The sequence below is a fragment of the Asterias amurensis genome, chromosome 10 (genome assembly GCF_032118995.1).
Source record: "Asterias amurensis chromosome 10, ASM3211899v1".
NCBI lineage: Eukaryota > Metazoa > Echinodermata > Asteroidea > Forcipulatida > Asteriidae > Asterias > Asterias amurensis.
This window is the reverse complement of record NC_092657.1, coordinates 15,986,195-16,009,252: the sequence shown is the minus strand read 5'-3', so window position 1 is coordinate 16,009,252 and position 23,058 is coordinate 15,986,195. Positions and strand designations below refer to the sequence as shown.

Below are 23,058 nucleotides of genomic sequence, written 5' to 3'. Positions count from 1 at the left end.
CTAGGTTGAAGCAGACTAACCAGCAGGCAACAATGGGGGACTTTTGTGACGCTTGGTGGCAGCAGACTTACCAGGCAAAATCCATTGTTCTCGGTTGTTTGTGCATACTCAGAACTACGTCAACAATGGAAAGTCTGCTGATACCTAGCGCCCCAAAGTCTCCCATTGTTTAAATCCATTGGACCCTTTCGGTAAACAGTATTGTCCAAGGCCCACACTTCGTGTATCACAATTTCTATATAAAATAACAAACCTGTGAAAACGTAGGCTCAATCGGACGTCGGAGTCGGGAGAAAATAACGGGAAAACTCACCCTTGTATCCGCACGTTTCGCCGTGTCGTGACATGTGTTTAAAATAAATCTCGATCTGTAATTCTCGATATCGATAATTGATATTGTTTTACTGTTTTCTCAAAAAGTAAAGCATTTCATGGAATAATATTTAAAGAGAAGTCTTTCACCACTACCTTCTGTAATCTGTGAACTTGTAGTATTTTTTGTCTGTACCGAAAGGGTCCAATGGCTTTAAGGAAATGTGAACAGATGGGTTGCAATACGCGTCATTGACCGCCCTTTCTGATTTCAAACAATTTAAAAGTGCATGCGTGTACGCGCTGCGCGTGACTCTCAGCCAATGGTGGCTCTTCACATCAAGCATCGCGGCCGATGACGCCTCTTCGATCAAAATGACGTAAACATTGGATATTTCCATTGTGAGTGTGCTGCCGCATTATTGTTCATTGGGTTATAACCGCAGAATATAATCCTTCACCTTTGAGCAAGTTTAGGCAAGACAGAGGTACAACCTGCAACGTTTAGGTATTACACCATATTTTTTTTTATTAGCGTCCTCTTTCTACAACAAAACATAACAATAGTTCAAGTACTATAATGTTATTACCATTCATGACATAATGTTATTACATTTCACTGACATGCTCTGTGTCTTAAGTAACCCCTGTAATGGAAAACCTTTATTGGGCACCAAATTATTATTTAAGGTTTTCGAACTTGTAGACTAAATTAATATCCACAAACCTTCAACGCCCACAACATGTGCACTTTATTGTTGGTTTATCTATATACATTTCTGCAAATTGACTTATTAGCTGAGATTTCTATACTAACTTTGGTGGTACGAAAACCAACAATTTTTCGAAGAATTGTAGAGTCAGTTACAACTTTCCATTTACAATTTTAAATTTGAGGGCAGGGAAAACCAATGCGATTATTTGCCATGTTTAACAATATTGGTACCTGATACCGCAGTTAAGCAATCGAGAGGTAAGGGAGGGCATCATAATCAAACACGCTGTAATGCCTTGTTGTGTAGCGAGGTACAACAAAGTTAAAAGAAGGTATTGCCGATCTAGGTTTTTGGAATGGAAATCTTGTGGTTCATGAATACTCAGTAGGCAAGAGGTCAAGCAGGACAAACTGAGACTCATTAAAATTGACTGAGCCCCGACAACAGACATCTTAGTGTCGGTCTACCTTCAAACACTATTATAGGATTAAGGGATTATCGGATTACTACCATGAACCTCTGATTGCCTCCCCCCTTTAACTGGTGAGCTTGTGTTAGGTCATGAATATGCCAGTGACAAAATACAGCTATAACGGTTGGGGTTTGTCTGAAACATTTTTTTCAGTCAGTCATCTTTTGTTCTTCCTTTAAAGTCAACTTTATTTTTCTACTGAGTACACATATTTGTTTTTGACACAGGGATTTCCTTCATAAGTTGTAAAATGCACACTTTAGTAACGAGTTTTGGTGACTAAAGGCCGAGTCACACTGCAGCGATAACGAAAACGATAACGAGAACGACGCAGAGAGAACGCATTCTATCGGTTGAATTGCTCCCATATAAATTATTATTTTACTTCTATATCTATGATTGCTCCACGCAGAATACGCACACGCTCATTCAACCAATGGAATGCGTTCTCTTTGCATCGTTGTCGTTGTCGTTATCGTTATCGTTCTCGTTATCGCTGCAGTAGGGATGTACCAGAACCTAAACGAAAGGACGTACGGAAACCTAAAAATTTCGTCCATCAGTGTGCAGTAGGCCGCATCTGAAAAGGCTGTGCGTGTCACATTGGTACCTAATTATTCCATTTGGCGTACGCCCAGTTCTGAATAATGAGCAATGAACAGTGCACTGGATAATACAATTCACTCGCAGAACTATACATACCGCCCATTTGGGTAAATGGGGGGGGGGGGGGTGGGGGGTGGGGGGGGGGGGCTGCACTATGTGGTTTTCTTTCTAAATAATAGCCTAATCCCGGTGGTATAGCTCCATGTGGACTCGTTTACAAACGGCGAAGGGAAATATTGTTTCCCCCGCTTTAGCCATGTGTCTTCGTTTCGTGCATGTGGCCTTTTAATACGGACCCTTGTTTTGTTTTCTCGAAGTAATGTTTAAATTTCAACTTCAAATATTCAATATCGAGGAGATTTTACATCCGAGTTTTGTTTCTAAAACAACCCTTGGCTCCCCTGAGAAAATCGGAGTGTGCATTCAGCTCCTTCGATACTTGAGTGGGGCGGGGTGTATGTGGGGTATACATTAATTTACTCGAGGGACATACATGAAGAAATTAATGTAACCAATAAATTAACACAAAACTAAAAAATTCACACAAAGCATAAAAGATGGGGGGGGGGGGGTCTACAGAATTCTACCCTAAATAGTTAAAGGCATTGAACGCGTTTGGTAATTTGTCAATGACCAGTATTCTCACTTGGTGTATCCCAACATATGCATAAAAATAACAAGCCTGTGTGAACATTTTGACTCAATTGGTCATTGATAACAAAAGCTGAAAGAAAAAACACCCTTGTTGTACAATAGTGTGCTTTCAGATAGTAATAAAAGTCATTTACCTCTTTCTCAAAAACCGTGTTACTTCAGAGGTAGTCATTTCTCGCAATATGTTATACTATCAACAGCTCTCCGTTGCTCGTTACCAAGTAAATTTGTATGCTCATTTATATTTTGATTATTTACTAAACGTGTACTGTGTCTTTAACAAGCTCACCAACAATAAATAACTAAATAAATAAAATAGCGCGAAATGGACCAAAATGGCTTAAAATTGCCCCCCCCCCTTTATTTAGCATTGCAGGCGATCGGCGGCACTAATTTTTCATAAACTCCCGGGAAAAAAATCCCTGGAGTTTTTAACCCCACCGTCACCACAGCAACCGTTGTCACTATCCCGTTTTATATAGGTAACTTCCGGGAGTACTATTTCAAAGGAATATGCACGGCCGTTTCACACTTACGATCAAACCCAAGGAAATACTTTTGGTGTGAAAAGGGCTTTTCTTAGTAGTTTAAAAAGATCGACCAAAGGTACCCGGGAATTTCCCGGGAATAACTATAGAGTGAAAATGACTCATGAGATTCCACACTTCACTCAATTCAATTTGGCGGGTTGAACCAACGACATGCGGTTACACGTGCCGGGGCTCTAAGCTGTCTCTATCTCTTCTGTCAGGAGGTATGCCCATCCTTTGTGTGCCACAATTGGACAATAGGGCTACAGGTTAATCTGGGCATGGTCGTGGTGCGCCTTTCAGACCGCCTCTCGGACAATAAAGATTTGCATACGTTCCAGATGGTTGCAGTAATGAGGGGACAGGCAGTGCTGCTGGTGCAAGAGTATCGAGTGACCAATCAAAATTCTGGTTACACGCCCGAGCATTTACCATACGTCCTATTTAGGTTTCCGTACGTCCTTTCGTTTAGGTTCTGGTACATCCCTAGTGGGACCGGGCCTTTAGGGGGAAATTAACAAAACATGTATACAAATGTGTGATGAACCCCGGCAAATGAGCATGGACAATGGCTGAATTTAAACTTGAACACTATACTAGACGCGCCAAGACATACTGTACGTACATTTCCACAACAAATCAATAGACTGTGTAAGTCGACCTTGATACAATCTGGACTTCCTGACACTTTTAAAAGCAGCTTTACAGCGTGTATTATTAACGTTTTGTGCACTTGTATGGTGATGTAATAAATAGTAGTAATGATGTAGTAAATTCATCCAATGAATCGCGTAAAAAAAAAAAAAAAAAAAAAAAAAATAATAATAATAGTATTTTTGGGTCTTTAAAAACAGTGCAACCAACGCATTGCAACAGTTCTTTTCAGAACCACCACAACTCATTTAGAGATTATTGTTACATGTTGTAACAATAAAAAAAAAGTAATGAGAGATTTGTCATCGTTGAACTTACACGGTCTATTAATAGTTACTACCAACAAGTTTACTTAACGTTGCAAATCACAATCGAGGAACAAAATGTAAAATTTTTAAAGTGGCAAGGATAATGATTTGTTTTTGATAATTCAACAACGTAGCAGTTTGACCCCCTTTTTGATTGGTAAGTGTTACCGTTATTCTTAATCATTTTACAGCCCTATTTATCGAGGCATTATGTGATGGCCTGAAACCTTTTTGTATCGACAAAGATTCGAACCCACAAACCGATTATCTTTGCCACTTTACTTTGATTCCAGTGCAATAAAAACATTCAATTAAAACATGCAATTGAAGTAAAATCTAGGTCTAATTTTTTTGTTAGCTTAATAAAGTTACGTTTAAATAAGACATTCTTATTAATCAGAAGAAACCATTCTTAACGCTTGAATTCTTGAGTATCAATATCAATAAACGTTCCTTGCTTTTTGCAAAATATATATATATATTTTTTTTTTCATTATTTTCAATACATTATTTGTTTACTCAGAAAATAGTAAAACCCTAAGTCTTCCAACTCGTTTTCCTGGTCGTTAGCATTTTGATGTTTAATTCATCAAAAGAGAATTCTAGCATTTAACAATGATTTCAACTATTACCATTTATACATACATCGATATAATAATACATAACAACTCAACAAATGTTGAAAGGTTTAAAAGTTCTTTTGACTGATTATATAATAAGGTTACCTAGATAAAGATTATTGATTTCTCACTTGATTGTGATTTGTTCAGAATTCAAAGCTTTAACAAACCGTCTGCGATAGTGTAACAGACCTGCTTGGTCACCAGATGTTATGAACTCCATTGCTTACCATAGCGAACTATAAAACAAGTACCAGTTGATGCTCGTTACCATCGTTTGCCTTTAACTTTTGAAGGTCAGTGTTCAGAAATAAATGTCAATTATAATAATATTATCGTTGTTCAAAAGATATCTTTCTGGTACCATTTTAGTCTAGTTTATCATGTTTTGTTCCACTAAAACCAAGAGACTTTGTAAATCTTTGAAAACTGGCAGTAGGAGAGCTCAATAATGATCTACTTCTTACTTAAAATTTAGTTGAATGATTTTTAACAAGTAGCTGTGACCTATTTTAACCGCTAACTATCAAGTGTGTTCATGTGTTTGTCTCGTCTTGAGTTTGCTTGCTTGTAATTCTTATTTGATTACATTGACACATACCACCAACATTGGTTGTTCTGTTTACAATTTCCATCAGTTTTGCGGATTATTGTTTTATCCCCTAAACCATTTCAGCTCTCTGTAGACAGACATGTTGTCACTTATAAGTCATTATAACTTAATCCAAACACTCACAATAACTACATATCTTCCATCTAGCCATACATACCCAGCGACCGGGATTTGAATCCAACTCATTGCCCTAGTTACTGAATTTGTTAAACAATTAACGGCAAGTACCACCACTAAAATAAACACTTTTCCCCTAAATTTAGGAACTTTTCAAAACAATTACAATTGAATTACAACACTTAAAATCAGAAACCATTCTTAAAACAAAGTTGTTTTTTTTGTTTTACCAGTTTGGTAAAACGTAATGTTTCTTTTAAGGTTTTTTGCCATGTTTGCTTTGTTGACAAATATAAAACTGTTTTTATTATTCTACTCAATCGCAGCTTTCATGTATTTAATTTTAAAAACATTTTTGTTTAAACCTAGTCTTGAAAATGGTTTATGAGATGACAATTTTACCAATAATTTACCATGTTAATCAACACCAATATAATACTACCTTAACACACAAATATTGATAGGTGCAGATATTAGTTAAAATAAGTTAAAATTTAGTGAAAATTGCTTGCGACAAAAGTTCTTGAATCAAGCTGAAATGTAATACTTAAGATTGGAAAACAAAAGTTTTGTAAAAGTATTCCCACCTATGTCAATGCACAGGTACAACTTCTCTGTTCATTTATCATTCAGCAGTCGTTGTTAAAAGTTGTTTACATAATGATATGTTTGAAGGTTTCTGTTCAAATTTCAAGAACAAATCTTTCCCTTGCAAGGCTAAGTTGTTTGACAAATTTGCCTCCAAAGTAGTCCTGTAACATTCACTGCAGTTGGTTTGCCGCCATGTAAAATTGGCCTTGTGTGACAAGGCCCTTACAGTATCTCTAACGAAATGACATCAAAACCATCGATAATTAGGCATGGGAACACAGTGTAATAATTTTCCTTCAATGTTGTTATGGTATGTTAGGGGGATGTTGATCACCACAAAGCTCGTGACTTGTTTTAAGAGACTTGTTTTAATGTAACATATACAGGTGAACAAACTGAAAAGGTTAACGTATTACCATGACAACTGTTTCATTTTACCATGGTACGCATTGTTTGATATGGCTGTTTGACAAGTTAACTTGCTGGGTAAAAGGGACAAAACGCTGTGCCGTTTTGTTTGTAGAAAAAAAGCAGTCAAAGTATTACATTTGCGTGATTTTGATAAAGTCACTGAACATTTATATAAAGTTATAATTTTTTAAAGCGGCAATGCTAATTACTTAATACTTCTTCCTTCCGAATTGTGCTGAAAAGTTAAATAATCCGTTCGCTTTATTTATAAAACCCTTTTAAATGTTTTGTTTACATCAACCTCTACAAGAAACCATTCTTAAAATTGGAACTCTGTAAAATTCAAATCAATTACAAATGTTTTGTTTTCCTTAATTTAAACCCCACTCATTGCCCATAAATTCGTTTCCACCTGTGTTTCCCCTAAACCGTAGAGTAACTGTAACTTATTTAGCAGTTTGTTTTTAGGTATCCCTTGTGTACGACAAGTTTATTTAACTTTACATTGATGTGATAACTTCTTCTGAATTTTAAAGATGGTTTCAGCATCTATCTACGAAATACAATTCAAAATTACTTTGATTAAAACAATGCTTAATAAATGCATAATATGAATACATAAAGATTTTAGGGCAAACCTGGCAAATTCAATTTCGTAATCTAAAATTATATTTTCATCCGAAAGCCGTTTTTGTTACCACACTAAGAGCTTGATCTGAATACGCCGTATTATTCCAAACCGCCAATCGGTTCTTACTCAATGTGAATGTCAATTTAACTTCAGGCTGCGGTTGATACACTCTACAATCGTAGTAAAGCTTTGCATCTCTTAAAAGAATAAACAAGTCATAGAGCAAGTAGTCCGCTCTCATTGGTGTGTGAGCTTGCTTCTGTTTAAATGAGTGTACTTGAGGGTGAGTAAATGTTTAGAAAAAATAGTGCTTAACATTTTTGAGCCAAGTAAAAAACCAGGTTACCAGTCATGCTGCATTTGTTTTGTTTTAGCTGATAGACCGTATTGAATAACCCTTTTTGCCATGAAAAGTCGCCATCTTGTATGACAAACGGTATGTGAGTATGATAAATATTGCACAAACATACTAGTCTGCGTTTCTTGATCTTTTGACGGTGAAAGACCATATTTTAAATGGATTTTTGTAACACCATGTTTAAGACTCGGCTTAACAGCTTTTCAATTTGACAAATAAACGCACCAACATGCGATTGTGCGTTTCCTAATCATTTGACTGTCAATGGGCTGAGCAAATTTTCATCCTGAAATATTTTTAGCCACGAGGTGGAGATTGGCGGCGTATTTTGATTTCAGTCTTTACAATACGAGACCCATTCCATTCAGTAGCTCTAATAACTCGTTTGTATGGACCCTTAGTATCACCAGTTTGGATATATTCAGCATTAAGGTTATTATCTACACCAGGTATACCAGAGCATCTATTAAACCACCATCCTCCTTCACTATTCAGACCTGGGCAGTTTGTGTCGTGTTGGTTATTATCTGTATGATGGTGAATGCTGAAGGCTTGATTATTGGCAGTCTCAAGAATATCATCTGGAAAAAACAAAATAAAATACAAATATAATTTGATGCTCTTTTAAAGGATTCAGGTACTTTTTCAAAAATTAAGTAAGCAATTTTTAATGTCTGGTAAGCTTCTTTTTTTTTTTTTAGAAAAGTTACTGCACGCGTGTTCTAGAATATAAGTTATATCAAAGGTGTAAATGAGCAGGCTATACTGAAAGGTGTAAATTAGCAGGCTATACTGAAAGGTGTAAATTAGCAGGCTATACTGAAAGGTGTAAATTAGCAGGCTATACTGAAAGGTATAAATTAGCAGGCTATACTGAAAGGAGTAAATTAGCAGGCTATACTGAAAGGTGTAAATTAGCAGGCTATACTGAAAGGTGTACATTAGCAGGCTATACTGAAAGGTGTAAATTAGCAGGCTATACTGAAAGGTGTAAATTAGCAGGCTATACTGTTTCAAAACACTTTAATACAAGGCTTGTTTTACACACGTTTCACATCGTTTTTATTTCTTTATATTAAGATTAAAGCCAAACCAACAAGTAAAACCACACCAGCAGTTGGAATTACAATTCAGTTGGGTTATTACTTTCAAGGAACTTACTTCTGCATCCAACGAGTTCAATGCTTACGGCTGGATGTCCGACGTCTGTTTGAGTGACACGGATGAAGCGTGCTCGGATCGGCTGCTTAAACACGTTGGTTAGCGGTGCGGATTGCAGAGTATTACCATGGAACGTCTGTAGCACAGGAGATAGAACAACATGATTAAGGCAAATTTTGTTTTTACCTTTACTTTTTCTTAATCACAAAGTAAAACATTGTTCATAATGTTGCAATGTTCCTTGTGCGCACGAGCTTCTGGGATTATCAATTGTCCTTGTTTAAAGCTAAGTTGAGTAACAACTCCGCCAGAAACAAAACTCGTCAATTTAAAGAGGCACACCGGCTCACCGTATACGCAATTTAATGGTGTAGGATCATAACTCATATTGTTATAGTGACTGCTCTTCTCCATTCCTGGCAGACCTTTGAAGTCATTATCTTAGTCTATGTTGTAGCCCTAATAGCCCAATTCAGCCGATGTGCCCCTTTACAAAACCAATTTTGTTTGTGCAATGACAGAACCATTTACCTGAGGTTCTCCTTCATCAGGTGCTCCCTGGTGGCTGACGTTGACCCAGGTAACGTTATCGAGGCTGTATTCTACTTGAAATGACGTTTCATTTTCCCCTTGTGCTATGACTCCCTCAACTTGAGTTACTAACAGCAGGTCAATCTGAAGCCGTGGTGATTCGTCTGGAATGATATGGGCTTGCTTAAGAAGACGTTGTCTACATACCCAGCGTACTGTAAATACAAATATTTGATTGATTGAATATTTGAATTTAATGTGTTGTTCTCCAGTTCTGTAAAGTTCTGGACTGTCTTTGTAAAAGGCTTCTCTATAACACGATAGGCTCAAACTGGGCTCTGGCTCGTGAGTTAAATAAACAAATTTGGTTTTGGTTCATCAATTGAGTTTATAAATACTTCATCAACAAAAAAAAAACTAATTTTTGAACATTATAATTAAAAAAGTCACCAAGCTTTTGATAAATTTCTGGTCATCCAGAGCAATTAAAGCAAAAACACTTGTCCATACTAAGAGAACAAAACGGAGAGACATTAGCGTAATAACCAATTCTCAGATCGAAAGTTTGTGGGGGGGGGGGGGAAACAATTCCGTTTATCAATCAAAAAAGTTGTTATTGCCATTACTTTAAAGAAAGATTACAAAACGTGAATTTATCTTAACTATTCGAGAACAATCTTGGTTTAAGAGTTGTAAGTTGCTTCAAAAAGCTGAGCAAAACTCATTCAAATATGTACACTTTAAAATTATGAATTGTAACTTTGTCAATCACTCTTTTAATGTTTAAAATATTGCTGTGTTGGATTTTTTTTTAATGTATGTACACAGTTTTCACGATCAGTTCACTGTTATATTTAGACGAATACAACTTTTTTAAAGACAATGTGTCTCAGACATCTCGTTAGAACTAACCTTTGCACCCTAGTAGTTCAACACGTATCCACAGAGAGCCATCAGTCTGGTTTAGTGTGATGCGGATATAACGAGCAGTGATTGGTGGATTGAACATGCTGGTAGCTACCGAGTCTGCTGCGGTGTTTCTTCGGATAATCTGTTAAGAAACAAACACTACAAATTATGATCATGCTATCTCCATCAAATAGCATTGAACTTAGCAAAGCAAAATTATCAATATACATTTTGTATTTTGTTCAAATCAGACTTTTATGGTCTCAAAATCAATTCAACTGTGCATATCACAACAGTTGAATTGATTTCGAGACCATAAGTCTGATTTAAACAAAATACAAAATGTGTAGTTAAAAAGTAGCCATAAAAGCTTAAACTAAACTATCTTCGGCACAGCGACATTGTGGTTGTCCAAAAACAAGTTGAACAAGATAAACCAAATCCGTTTGAATAGTTTTGCTTGTCTGTTCTTACAGTCGGACTTAATGGATTTGTGAAACCATTATAAAGCGCCAATTCATCAAGAACACAGCGTGTTATAGTGGGTAAAAATAATGTTTGATACACTTCTCGAATTTGAGGAAAGTCTGACTCCCTGTCTGATTGAGATGGTGAGTGCATTGCGGGTGTGAGGAGCAAAATGCGAGAAAGTGCGAATTGAAGCAGACTTAAGAAGCTTGACAGGTTGACATAATTAGGTTCCAATAACCTAATCAATTTACATTAAACATGTATGTTCTTACCTGTGCTGAACCCATAGTATGCCAAGTGCTCTGGTCATCACTGTACTCCAGCCTGTACCCATGACTCACATCTTCATTGATTACCTGATCAGATCCCTGCATCATCATAATTCCCTCTACTATGACATTACTTTCGAGATCAATCTGTAACCATGGGTTGTTGTCATTATGATCAGGGCACCAGCCAATAGTATGACTGTTTGCTGATTGAGTGAGTCGTGCATTGCTTGGTTGACAGTTACCATCTTCCCTCTGCTGTGGACTTGATGCTGTGATTCTGTAGTCTGGAATGCTGCCATCTCCCATTCCGAGACGATCCAAACAAAAGAAGCGTTCTGTATCAATTAAAAATAAAAGGCAACGCAATAATAGGTTAATCGGAGTGCATTTTTTTTTTATAATGTATTGTTCGAATTCCGATCACAGTGTGGTATTTTTCGGAAAAAACAAGCAAGTGACTTTACCGCCACTGACAAAAAATGTTTTCTCAAATTGAAATTGAAAATGAATCGTTGTGGGGTGTTATGCCCGAGCGGATAGAGCATCGAACTCAAGCTCTGGTACTTCTGTTCAGCAGAGTGTGGGTTAGAATCCCGGTCGTTACACTTGTGTCCCTGACCAAGACATTAATTGTAGTTGCCACTCTCCACCCAGGGGTAAATGGGTACATGTGGATGAGGGCAGAGATGGTTCTTGTGATTGGTTTTAATAGCCGAGTAGTGCATAATAACGTTGAACAGGCTGCATACTCCCCACTAGGGAGCTGAAATAGTTTAATGAGTAAATTAAGGCCTAGTGACCAGTAATAATGTGAAGCGCTTTGGGACGGCCTCCGGGTGTGAAAAGCGCTATAAAAAACGGGTTGTTATTTATTATTATTAGTAAGGTTTAAGGTTGAAGGTTTATTGTTTCCACAGTAACGTTGTAAAACAGACAACAATATATACATATTCCAACAGTTAAGCCAGGAGGAAATACATACACTTTTATAAAACTGCAGGGGAAAGAGGTACACCCCTAAAGCGGTTGTATTTAGCCCTTAAATTTCGCTACTAATTGTTATTTGCTTAATCAAAATAAAGTATCAATTAGGATTATCAATTGCATGTAATACAAGTTTAAATGATACATGTTTGGATAAAAAGCAAAAGTATTTGCAGCGATTGTCTATAATAATGTTAAAATTCTGTCAAATGGGATCAATTTGAATTCCGTAAGTGTTTGCCTAAAATATGAGACGTAGCCCATTAACATCATTAATCAAAGTTTCAACAAACCAAAATAAAGGAGAATTTATAGTTATGTTGTTGTCAGTTGTTGTTATAAAAATCAACGGGATAAATAATTGTTTTTTATGACTTTACCATTACATCCAAGGAGTTCAATACGCAACCCAGGACGACCGCCCCCATGCCGGGTTGGTGATATGCGGATGTAGCGTGCTCTGATTTCCTCAATGAACATGTTGGTTACTCTGGTATGTCGATCTGTATTTCCAGGGAATCTCTGTGGAAAACAAATGTGATGCTCAATAACAGCAACTATCTTAGAACAAACAAAACATATTGATTTCGCCCATGTCTCAGGAATCGCTGCTCGTACACGATATAAGCCCTATATGTTTTTTTTTTTTTTTTTTTTTTTTTGTTTTACAGTTAAGATTAGTAGGATTTGAAATTGTGCATGGTGGATAACGGTATGGAAAGGTTTGCGGTAACACCATATAATGATTATCTATACATTAGTTGGGGGTGGTTCTGAAAAGAACCGTTGGTTTCACCGAGACGTTTCGATCAGTATGCTCTGATCATCTTCTTGAGAGTTGGTATTCCTAAATAAATGCAGACGCTTATTACTGCAGTTTATTTGTGTAAAACGTGCTGCCGCTCGTTGTTCTGAGGAACACTCTGTTATCAAAAATGTCATGCAGAATCTGGTTTAAACGTTCCTTTTGTTCATAATTTTTAAAACGCTGTAGACATCTGGAAACACTGTACAAAAGAATGATTGACTTTGAAGGAATAGTGAACTTGCCGGTGTCAGTGAATTCATTAAGAAACAATATAATCTGCCTAATACATTACATGTGGTTGTTGTTGATTTTATACAATACATGTAAAGGTTTTCTGTAATGTAGGTATGAAGTCCTACCTGTGAATTGTCCTCATCTGTCCCTCCTACGAAGCGCAGGTCTTGCTCATTGTCTCTGTAAGATACGGTGAACTCTTTAACCCAGTACCCTTTGTCGTTGTTACCCTGTGTAACAACACCTTGAATCAATACCGGGTGCTTCAGATCCACCTGGAACCAAGCACTCTCTCTGTCATCCGATGTGGGACACCAGCCACCTTTCACATATAGCCGTCCAAAAGGGTTCTTGCTGCATTCCTTGTCATCAGTAGACGATGTCGTTATGCTTCCATCAGGGATGGTACCATCTCGCATTCCGAGCTTCTGCTGACAAACTTTATGAGCCAAGAAAATAAATAAACTCATAGTGTTTTATCAAGCCAGCCTTTAGTGAACACAATAAGTTTTTGCGAATTTTGAAGTTGGTCTTGTTAACCTCAGAATTGTTTTAACTTAATTAATTCTTATTGAGAACGCGGTTTACCTTAGAAACGCGTTTTATTTTGCCTATAATAGTACATTTCAGAATAGTAGCTAAGGTGTAGTCTAATTGTTTACACTAACTTTGAAGGGGGGTGAGGTAGAGTGCAAATATATTCTTACTTTACGACTTTTTTTCTTCATTTATATATTTTGCAATGTAATTATTTTATTGATACTGTGCTCAACTCACAAACGAGTACAGTTTGAAATGTCTCAATTATGTACAATGAGATCAAAAGGACTGCAGTAAGTGTCTGTTTAAAATTTGAGATTTGAGTAAAAACAAAAAATCAACAACTCAAAAATGAGAACAATCTTGTGATTATTTTTGTTGGTAAAACTCAAAAGGGATTGAACAATAAATGAAATAATGTGTTTACGACTTTACCATTACATCCAATGAGTTCAATACGCAGTCCAGGACGATCATCTTGATACCCAGTTGGTATTATGCGGATGTAGCGTGCTCTGATTTCCTCACTAAACATGTTGGTTACTATTGTATTCTTATCTGTATTTCCGGGGAATTTCTGTGTAAAAAAAATAATTATGTGATGCTCAATAACAACAGCTATCTCAGAACAGAACAGTTTGATTCCGCCAAAGTCATGTGTATCGCAGCTTCCATACGCGATATCGATTTTGTTTAGGTTTTGATTGTTAAATATGTAGACGCTTACTACATCAGTTTCTTTTTGTGGTAAAACATGCTGAGAAACAGTATGTTATAAACAATTGTTTTTAAATAATCTGGTTTAAAAGTTCATTCCGTTTCCATATGTAAAACAAAATAATTATTGATTATGAAGGAATAGTAATATTGCCGTTTTAGTGAATCGATGGTCAAACAATATAATCTTCGCAATCAATTATATATGGTGGTGTTCAATATTTGTTCAATATTCTGCATTGAACAGTTTTCTGCCATTTATTTATAACGTCATACCTGTGCATTGCCATTATCTGTACCTCCTATGAAGCGCATGTCTTGCTCGTCGTCACCGTAAGATACGATGAACTCTGTAACCCAGTACTCTTTGTGGTTTTTACCCTGTGTAACAACACCTTGAATCAATACCGGGTGCTTTAGATCCACTTGGAACCATGCACTGTATCTGTCTTTCCATGTGGGACACCAGCCACCTTTCACATCTAGCCGTCCGTAAGGGTTCTCGCTGCATCTCTGGTCATCAGTAGACGATGTCGTTATGCTTCCATCAGGGATGGTACCATCTCCCATTCCGAGCTTCTGCTGACAAACTTTATGAACTGAGAAAATAAATAAATTCATAGTGTTTTATCAAGCCAGCCTTAAGTGAAAACATTCAGTTTTTGCGAATTTTGAAGTTGATCTTGTTAAGTTCAGAATTGTTTAGTTTTAATTAATTCTAATTGAGACCTTGGTTTACCTTAGAAACACGTTTTAATTTGGCTTTATAGTACATTTTCATAATATCAGCTAATGTGTAGTCTAATAACTGTTATAGTAGCTAATGTGTAAGTCTAATAATTGTTTACAGTAACTTTGAAGAGGAGTGAGGTTGAGTGCAAACATATTCTGACTTTACGACTTTTTTCCCCATTTCTATATTTTGCAGTGACTCTATTTGTACTGTGCTCAACTCACAATCGAGTACAGTTTTGAATGTCTCAATTGTATTACTTCGAGTTCTTGGAGAACGTGGTGAGTAGTCAACAGCATACATCTTTAAATTATATCCTTTACCTTTGCAGCCACTGAGCTCAATACCTTAAGTATTCCAGGTTGTTGGTTTGCAGCTGATGCACCGAATTTGTTATGTGCAGTGTTCTGTGTAAGTCTGGCAATACATTGTTTTCTAGTTACTTTTTAGATGAGATTTATAGGCGTGTCTCGTTTTAAGGGTATGTGTACTTTTTTAGAACACCACAAAATGTCACTTTACACAGTTTGAAAATAAAAATTGTAGAATGTTTCCCTTGGTGCTGTTGTTTTTTGAGAAATTAGTAAAACAAGTCACGAACATAATGCTCATCTCAGGAGATAACATTTGTTTTAGCATGCAAAACGTATTGTCGTGAAAATGTTTCACTAAATTCTCAAAACGACAGCACCTCAGCAAGTAATAAATAAAGGTAAGCTTTTTACTAACATAATCTTAAAACTATGTTAGTTAAATGTAAATCTGTAGACATTGTGTTTTGTGTTACAAAAAGTACCCAATCATGTTAGTGAGATTATGTACGATAAGCCTGACATTTGAAAACGTGGTAATTGATTGAAACAATACCTCTGCAGCCAATGAGTTCAATTCGTAGGGCTGGTTTGTCTTCCCAGGCTGTTGGTCTTATGCGGATGTACCGTGTTTGAATAGGCTGCTGGAATATACTGGTGACTGGGCTGTTTTTATCAGTGTTGCCAACGAATGTCTGTAAAAAGAAAATACAAACCAGAGGTGGAAACAATAATAAACACAAATGATAATTAACACTTTGGTTATAAATAGTGGCTGTACTGCATATTTGAGTGTCTATGTTTTTAATGAATATTGGTAACTGGGGTGTTTCTATCAGTGTTGCCAAAGAATGTATGTACATAAACAGGGGTGAAAAAAAAAATGATAATTAAGCCTTTGGTCATGAATAATAGTTCTACAGCTTGATTGGAGTGTCTTTGTTTATAAGGAATACATGTTGGGTTGAAGAGTGTCTTTGCTGAGTACTCTTACCTGTGGAGTAGAGGCCTCATTCACGTACATCCATGCAGTGCCATCAATGCTGTATTGTACCTGGAAGTGTGTCACCCAATCCCAGGAATCATAGTGTGGGCCCTGTGTGATGACTCCCTCAATATGCACAGGCTCCTTACCCATATATATTTGAAGCCATGAATCATCGAATTGTTCTTTAGCTGGTCTCCAGCAACCGTTCAGATTCAGTCGTGCATTACTTGGCGGAAACCGTTCATCATGCTCACTGTACTGACTAGATGCTGTGATCCCATCATCAGGAATACTCCCGTCTTCCATTCCTAGTTTGTGTCCACAATATCTACCAACTGGAAAACAAAACAAAACAATTTAGCCTTTAATTATTTTAAGTAATGTTCAATTAATAATAGCTTTGTTAAGATTTTTGCCCGGATTCAACTGGCGGAATTAATTGTGTCGAATTTAATGTTAAATTGAATGACGGTTTTAAAAAGTTAACATAAACAACATAGTAATTGAGAACAGGCCCGTCAAAACATCGTTTGTGATTTACAAAAAAACATTTTACAATTTGTTCTTTAAAAAAATACAATAAATGGAGCCTTAAAATAACCTTAATAGATTATTAATATAATCAGTAGAGCCCTGGTAATGGTGGGAACAAACTAAAAGTAGACATACCAGTTGGTGGTATCTCGGAGTGCTCAAGAAACATGGTGTAATTGTCAGGTCCAACGTGAAACTGTGGCTTCAGCAAATGACCCGTGATGTTCTCTTCATTGGTCAGGTCTAAACGGATTGTCCAATTCCTCTCAGCATCGGTCAGGTTGTGGAGAATCTCATTTCCAAGCCAGAATTCACAATCCATTGACCCAAAGCCTTTCTTGTATTCTGCCCAACTGCGGTTGAAATTGACCGATCCGTTAACGCGCCGCTGGAACACCTTGAAAACAAATGTTTATATGATGTTATTTTGACTTGTCCGTCAGATTTATATCAACCTTTTCGTTTTTTTTTTATAATTTATTCTCTTCGCACTTTGCACCGTCAACCATTGACGTCACCAACGCACCATCCCGGTTTAGTTTCCTAGGTGAGCTGTATAGGGATTAAATTACCCAAGACTCAAGTTGCGGGCGCTGTTGGTGAGTTTGCCCCGCTGCGCGTGAAAGGAAAACGAGAACGTCTTGCACCAAGACTACTACGCGCACGGGGACGAACGACTCCAAAACTTGTCTGTCACAAAAATACAACACACGTACAGAGCGCAAGGACGTCGGAAACGGATACATTTTACAGAGTTGTTGTACTTTATTACTTCTTTTAACCAAAAAGGCATTCACGAATGGGAATAAAAGGGTAGCGACGAGTTCTTAAACTGCCGTTTAAGGGTCGTGGCCGTGCCGTCACACGACCATGACCCTGCCGGTTTTAAAAGGCCGTTGAAGAATTCGTCGTCACAGTTTAATCCCTCAAATAAAACACCACTTGAGTACTTACAATCCAGCCGGTATGGTGTGTCATATCACAAAACACCTTTATTCCTTTATCATTCTGGAATGGATGGATAGTGTAAATACCATCCTCTTTGTAACCGGCATCCAGCAAAGCCTGACAGTCTGAAAGAATAAACAAAACGAAGTTATTTATTGTAATATAATCTATACAATTTGTTTGCTTATAAATGACAGCTGTGATGATTGATATTTCCAATCAAAGTATTTGGCGTTGCTACATGTTTGTGTCCTATCTAAATTTATGAATAAAACATATTTTTTTCCCCTGGAAACAGAGTATGAACAATCATTTCATATACACAGCCGTTTCCTCTATCCAATTTTAAGCATGCTTAACTTTGATTTTTTAACATTAGTATTAAGCTCAATGCATTAGCTGATTTCCTGCAAAAAGTGGTTCTTCTTGTTAGGGTAAAAATATGTTGTTCACCCGATGCAAAACATAGCATTTGTTGATTCGATGCGGTGCTGACTGCTAAAGATTCGTTACGTGCCTCAAACAATCGAGCTAGCTTGGCATTCTATTAGTAATACTTCTTCTGTAGCAATGCAGATGCAATTTTTGTTGGAAACTCGGAGAAGTACCGAACAGCTATTGTGCTAGGGGTATTTTGTGTTATAATAGTAATACCATTTTTATAGCGCCTTTCCCTAAGCGCCTTTTCCTAAGACAGGGGCTAGCTCGATACCATAGTGGTAGTACCACACTCTTGCCATGCAAAAGTCTTTGATTATAATCCCACCTGAGTCTTTTGCCCAAATCTCCAAATCGTCTTGATAATGGCAACCATAATGGTCATGTATATCTTCTTGGTCATCAGTGAAGATCGGTTCATCAGTGTAGCTGGGTTTAGTCTTTCTATTTGGAGCTACTTTAAACAGCCCTCCTGGTCGGATTGACGTACATAAACACATATCCTCAAATGGTTGGATCCATCGTAGTATGTTTCCTTTATCCGGATCAGGTTCTTGGGTTAAGTAGCAAACTTTAGTATCAGCTACGTCACTGGCACTCAGCAAATAAACTACAACAGAGACAGATAATACCACGCAGTTGGATTTGGTTAATCTTATTGTTGTTTGTGCAAAGATATTCTACGTATACGCAGTGATGTTAAAACAAAGTCTTGCTTGATGCAGACAGTTTCGTATTTGGGAATTAAACAGTATATTGTGATATATTGTGATAAGAGTTTTACTTCAAGTTTAACTGTCGGTGCTTTTACATCTTCACTATCTGACCATAACGATTGTGGCCTTCGTCTTAATATGTTTTTGACTTTCATAAGCATACACTTTAAAAAGTAATCGCAACCAAGTTTACAAACCAAAAATCAATTCAAGTAAATGTTCTTGGTTCAACCGTCAATTGTATTGATAGTCACGCGATTGGTGAAAATAATTTTCAGATTGTGACAAAAACATGACACTTTGTACACAATGATCAAGACAACCGTCTTTACACTTTCAAAAGAGAGATCAATGTGAAAAGAGCTTTACACACTGTTGTACAAAATGATCAAGACAACATTCTTTACACTTTCAGGGGTGGAGCCCATATGAACTGATACAAAAAGAGATACAATGTGAAAAGAGCTTTACACACCGTTGTACCCTCAAGTTCACCGTGTACTGTTGTTTCTTATACTACATGCTTTGTTTACCACACAAGCAGGAAGAGATTGCTTAAGCGAAGGCCTAAAGAAAGTTCAAGGTGACAACACAGTTGTCAATTGTTAGTTGCTTTTTCTACCGATGATGTATCGTATAGCAACAATGTTTGGATCCGATGTAAGCTTACAGTGTGAAATACCATTGCTCTCCTTGTATAAGGTATTATTTTGATATAAAGACACCTATTAGTATAATAGTGGTACGTTTATCAGTCAACATCGGATACACTTCGATGATGTCAGTCGTGTTTATTTTAGGGTCGATTTGGGGTGATCGTTCGATGTCGATTGATTTGCCTGACATTTGAACATTGAAAGGTTGTTTCAACACATGGATATGTTGCATTGATCTTCTTGCCGTTTCATAGTGAAACATTATTCATAAATACCCCAGACAATTCTGCTACTCCTTTTGGTGGAGAGCGCGTCACGTGGGGGTGTTTAAACGGTTGATAATGACCAGCTGGAGCTGTTTATAACCGGCTGGCTTCCGCGTGTCGGGCGCGCAAGCTCATGTACGCCAATATTATCACGCGGAACGCAATTCATAGCTATTAGTAACAGCGCGTAATCTATTTCTAAGCGCGCGCGCGTACACACAACCCACGCGCATCAAACAGATTCTTCACCAAGTTTTTGAAAAACATATTTCAAACCTCGAATTTATCAATGTGTCTATAATGGTAATTTGTTACGTTTTTAACAAAAGGGCATCTTATGGATGGGAATAAAAGAGTACCGATTCGTTCTTAAACGTCCGTTTAAAAAGTCGTCGCTACCCTTTTATTTCCTGATTATAAACTGTGCACGTGTCTACTTACATCATTTCGCGACATTGTCACCTAAACTTGTCAGTTACAGTGCCTAAACGAGCGTATACCCTAACCTTTGACTCGCAAATTCGCTTTTTACGTGATGTAAAACCAAAATTGCAAGGGACAAATCATAATTATTACATACATACAAAGAAAAACAGTTACACGAGTATTGCAAACAAAATAAATACCAGACGAACTTAAGTCAAGAGAAAAACAGTGATCAACATTTTATATGTTAGTGGATTTAGATGCAACATCCTACAGAGGTAACTACAAAACGAACTTAAGTCAAGAGAAAAACAGTAATCAACATTTTAAATGTTAGTGGATTTAGATGCAACATCCTACAGAGGTAACTACAAAACCGAAATTTGCCATGAAAAGAAAATATTACTGCGTACATGTTTCTCCTTGTAAATATGAATAGAAACAGGTTTGTTTTTACGAGGCAACCTTTTTTTAACGCGTACACCTCTTTAGCGAGAAACAAACAGCGTGCAACATGCAACACCATAGCGTAATAAACAACCAGCTGGAAAATATACGAACAACACAGGAAACAAAAGGAACAACTCCTACATAAACAAATGTTTCAGAAATAATTTACCATCGGCAATGTACTAACCAACAACATGAAAATGTATAAACGCTTTTAGCGAGCATCAAAATGATCAAACTGACTAATTGACAAGTCATCGGTTTTTGACAGTATCATGATGATGAAGAAACGAAACAGTAAAACTAAATATTTCAACCACCATCAACAAGTCAACTATGAAGGGGAAAGTAATAATCATAATGTCAAAGCCTTTACTTCTATTCACCATGTAAATTCATCTGTTAGCGCGAGGCGCTTGTTGTATTCTGCACACATTATTACTCAGCAGCTTGAACTAATCTGTTATTCAATGAAATCATTAATCAAATCGACATCACGTGTAGTACGCAATGTCAAGTCGTGTTACTTGTTGGCATTTAAAACCACGATTCTATAAATTACTTTAAAGACAGTGGACACTATTGGTAATTGTCAAAGACCAGTCTTCTCATTTGGTGTATCTCAACATATGCATGAAACAACAAACCCGTGAAAATTTGAGCTCAGTCGGTTGTCGAAGTTGCGAGATAATAATGACAGAAAAAAAAAACACCCTGGTCACAGTTGTGTGCTTTCAGATGCTTGATTTCGAGACCTCAAATTCTAAACTTGAGGTCTCGAATTCAAATTCGTGGAAAATTACTTATTTCTCGAAAACTACGTCACTTCAGAGGGAGCTGTCTCTCACAATGTTTTATACTATCAACCTCTCCCTATTTCTCGTAATCAAGAAAGGTTTGATGATAATAATTATTTTGAGAATTACCAAAAGTGTCCACTGCCTTTAAAGAGTCTTTTGAAAGAATCTATTCAACAAACTCAAGCGGCACGGATGGAAACAACAACAACATCCAAGACCTTCGGACCAAGATGGAGTAAGCAATTAAGAAGAGTATGGTTTTACCCAGTGGTCACATTCAATAGACTTGCGAGTCTCGCGAAGATAAGGTAACTATTGAGTTTCCGGGCACCTCTGAGCCGTAGGCCTACAGCTAGCGTGATATTAACGTTGGTTCATTTTGAGGTGAGGTAAAACGCACAAAATAAAAGAACAATCATACAATATAGTTGTACAATCTAACAATGACATCAAACAGGTGTAAGAAGCTGTTATTTAATCCAATCACTCAGAAATGTTGTCAACGCCCCTACTGCGAGTGATGCACAGCAGTTTGACCTGATTGACAACAAGCAGTTTTTTATCAGCAGGTTGAATTTTGGTTCGCACAGGTTTAACAAGTATTCAGCGTACTTCAAATAACAGTTTCCTACTAGCTATTATTTCTACAAGGATGTAAGAGCACCTCTTAAAATAAAAAAATAAAAACAGAGTAGATAATTTAATGATCAAGATAAAAAGGCAAATTACTCATGACGGAAGCAGGTCCGTTGCCTCACATTGTATCATTAACTACCGCACAGTTACTTCACACGCGCGCCCAACGTATTATGACACCATGGGAAACAATTGTTTTTTTTCAAAGAAATATACAGGCTTAAGTAGTTTGTTAGATTACGAAAAAACAAAATATCGAGGACAAATTCAACTGAATTTTTGATGAGAGTCTGCAATACTCGTTTTTTTTTACCTAGAGGAGAAAAACTGTGCACTTACCACCGAGAACCAGGAACAGCAAAGGACCCATCATGTCCTCTCCACTGACAAAAACTCTCTGTATCAACAGAGACAGGCAGAGTTCTTGAATCGTTTTGAAACAGAGTAGCAATTTTACCAACAGATGCAGAGAACAATCTAAAACCGAGGCGAAAATGTGTATTTGTGTTGATCAACAGCTTCCCTCCCTGCACTGAGTAATTAAATATACACACAACGTTTCTATACATATAATGTACACACTGCGTGTAGATACATTATCACTTAATTACACATTTTTGCAAAACGGTGTTTTTTTACAAACTAAGTGGCGCATGTGCAGAACACAAAAACTCAACGGCTTGGGGTGTGGGTTCACGTGGAAAGCTTTTGTTTCCTAGATGCTCTGTATTGCAATCAAATTGTACTATGACACTATTTGGCACATGAGTTCCTTTTGGGCGGGATTTGATATTAGTGATGTATGCAAAACTATTAACACTTAAATACACTGGACACTATTGGTAATTGTCAAAGACTAGTCTTAGCACTTGGAGTATCTCAATATATGCATACAAAACAAACCTGTGAAAATTTGCGCTCAATTGGTCGTCAAAG

General features: G+C 37.0%; 1 protein-coding gene across 1 annotated transcript; it reads right to left on the bottom strand.

Moving 5' to 3' along the window:
- Positions 1–7,890: 7,890 nt before the first annotated feature.
- On the bottom strand, positions 7,891–22,492 carry LOC139942734 (uncharacterized). The gene is made up of 13 exons (XM_071939528.1): positions 22,462–22,492; positions 18,501–18,782; positions 17,741–17,859; positions 16,922–17,183; positions 16,259–16,587; positions 15,821–15,959; positions 14,497–14,819; positions 13,939–14,080; positions 10,938–11,272; positions 10,198–10,336; positions 9,286–9,500; positions 8,755–8,890; positions 7,891–8,174 (listed from the first exon to the last, which is right to left on the bottom strand). Exons 1-13 carry the CDS (start codon positions 22,490–22,492, stop codon positions 7,891–7,893), a joined length of 2,736 nt encoding a protein of 911 aa, XP_071795629.1.
- Positions 22,493–23,058: the final 566 nt, after the last annotated feature.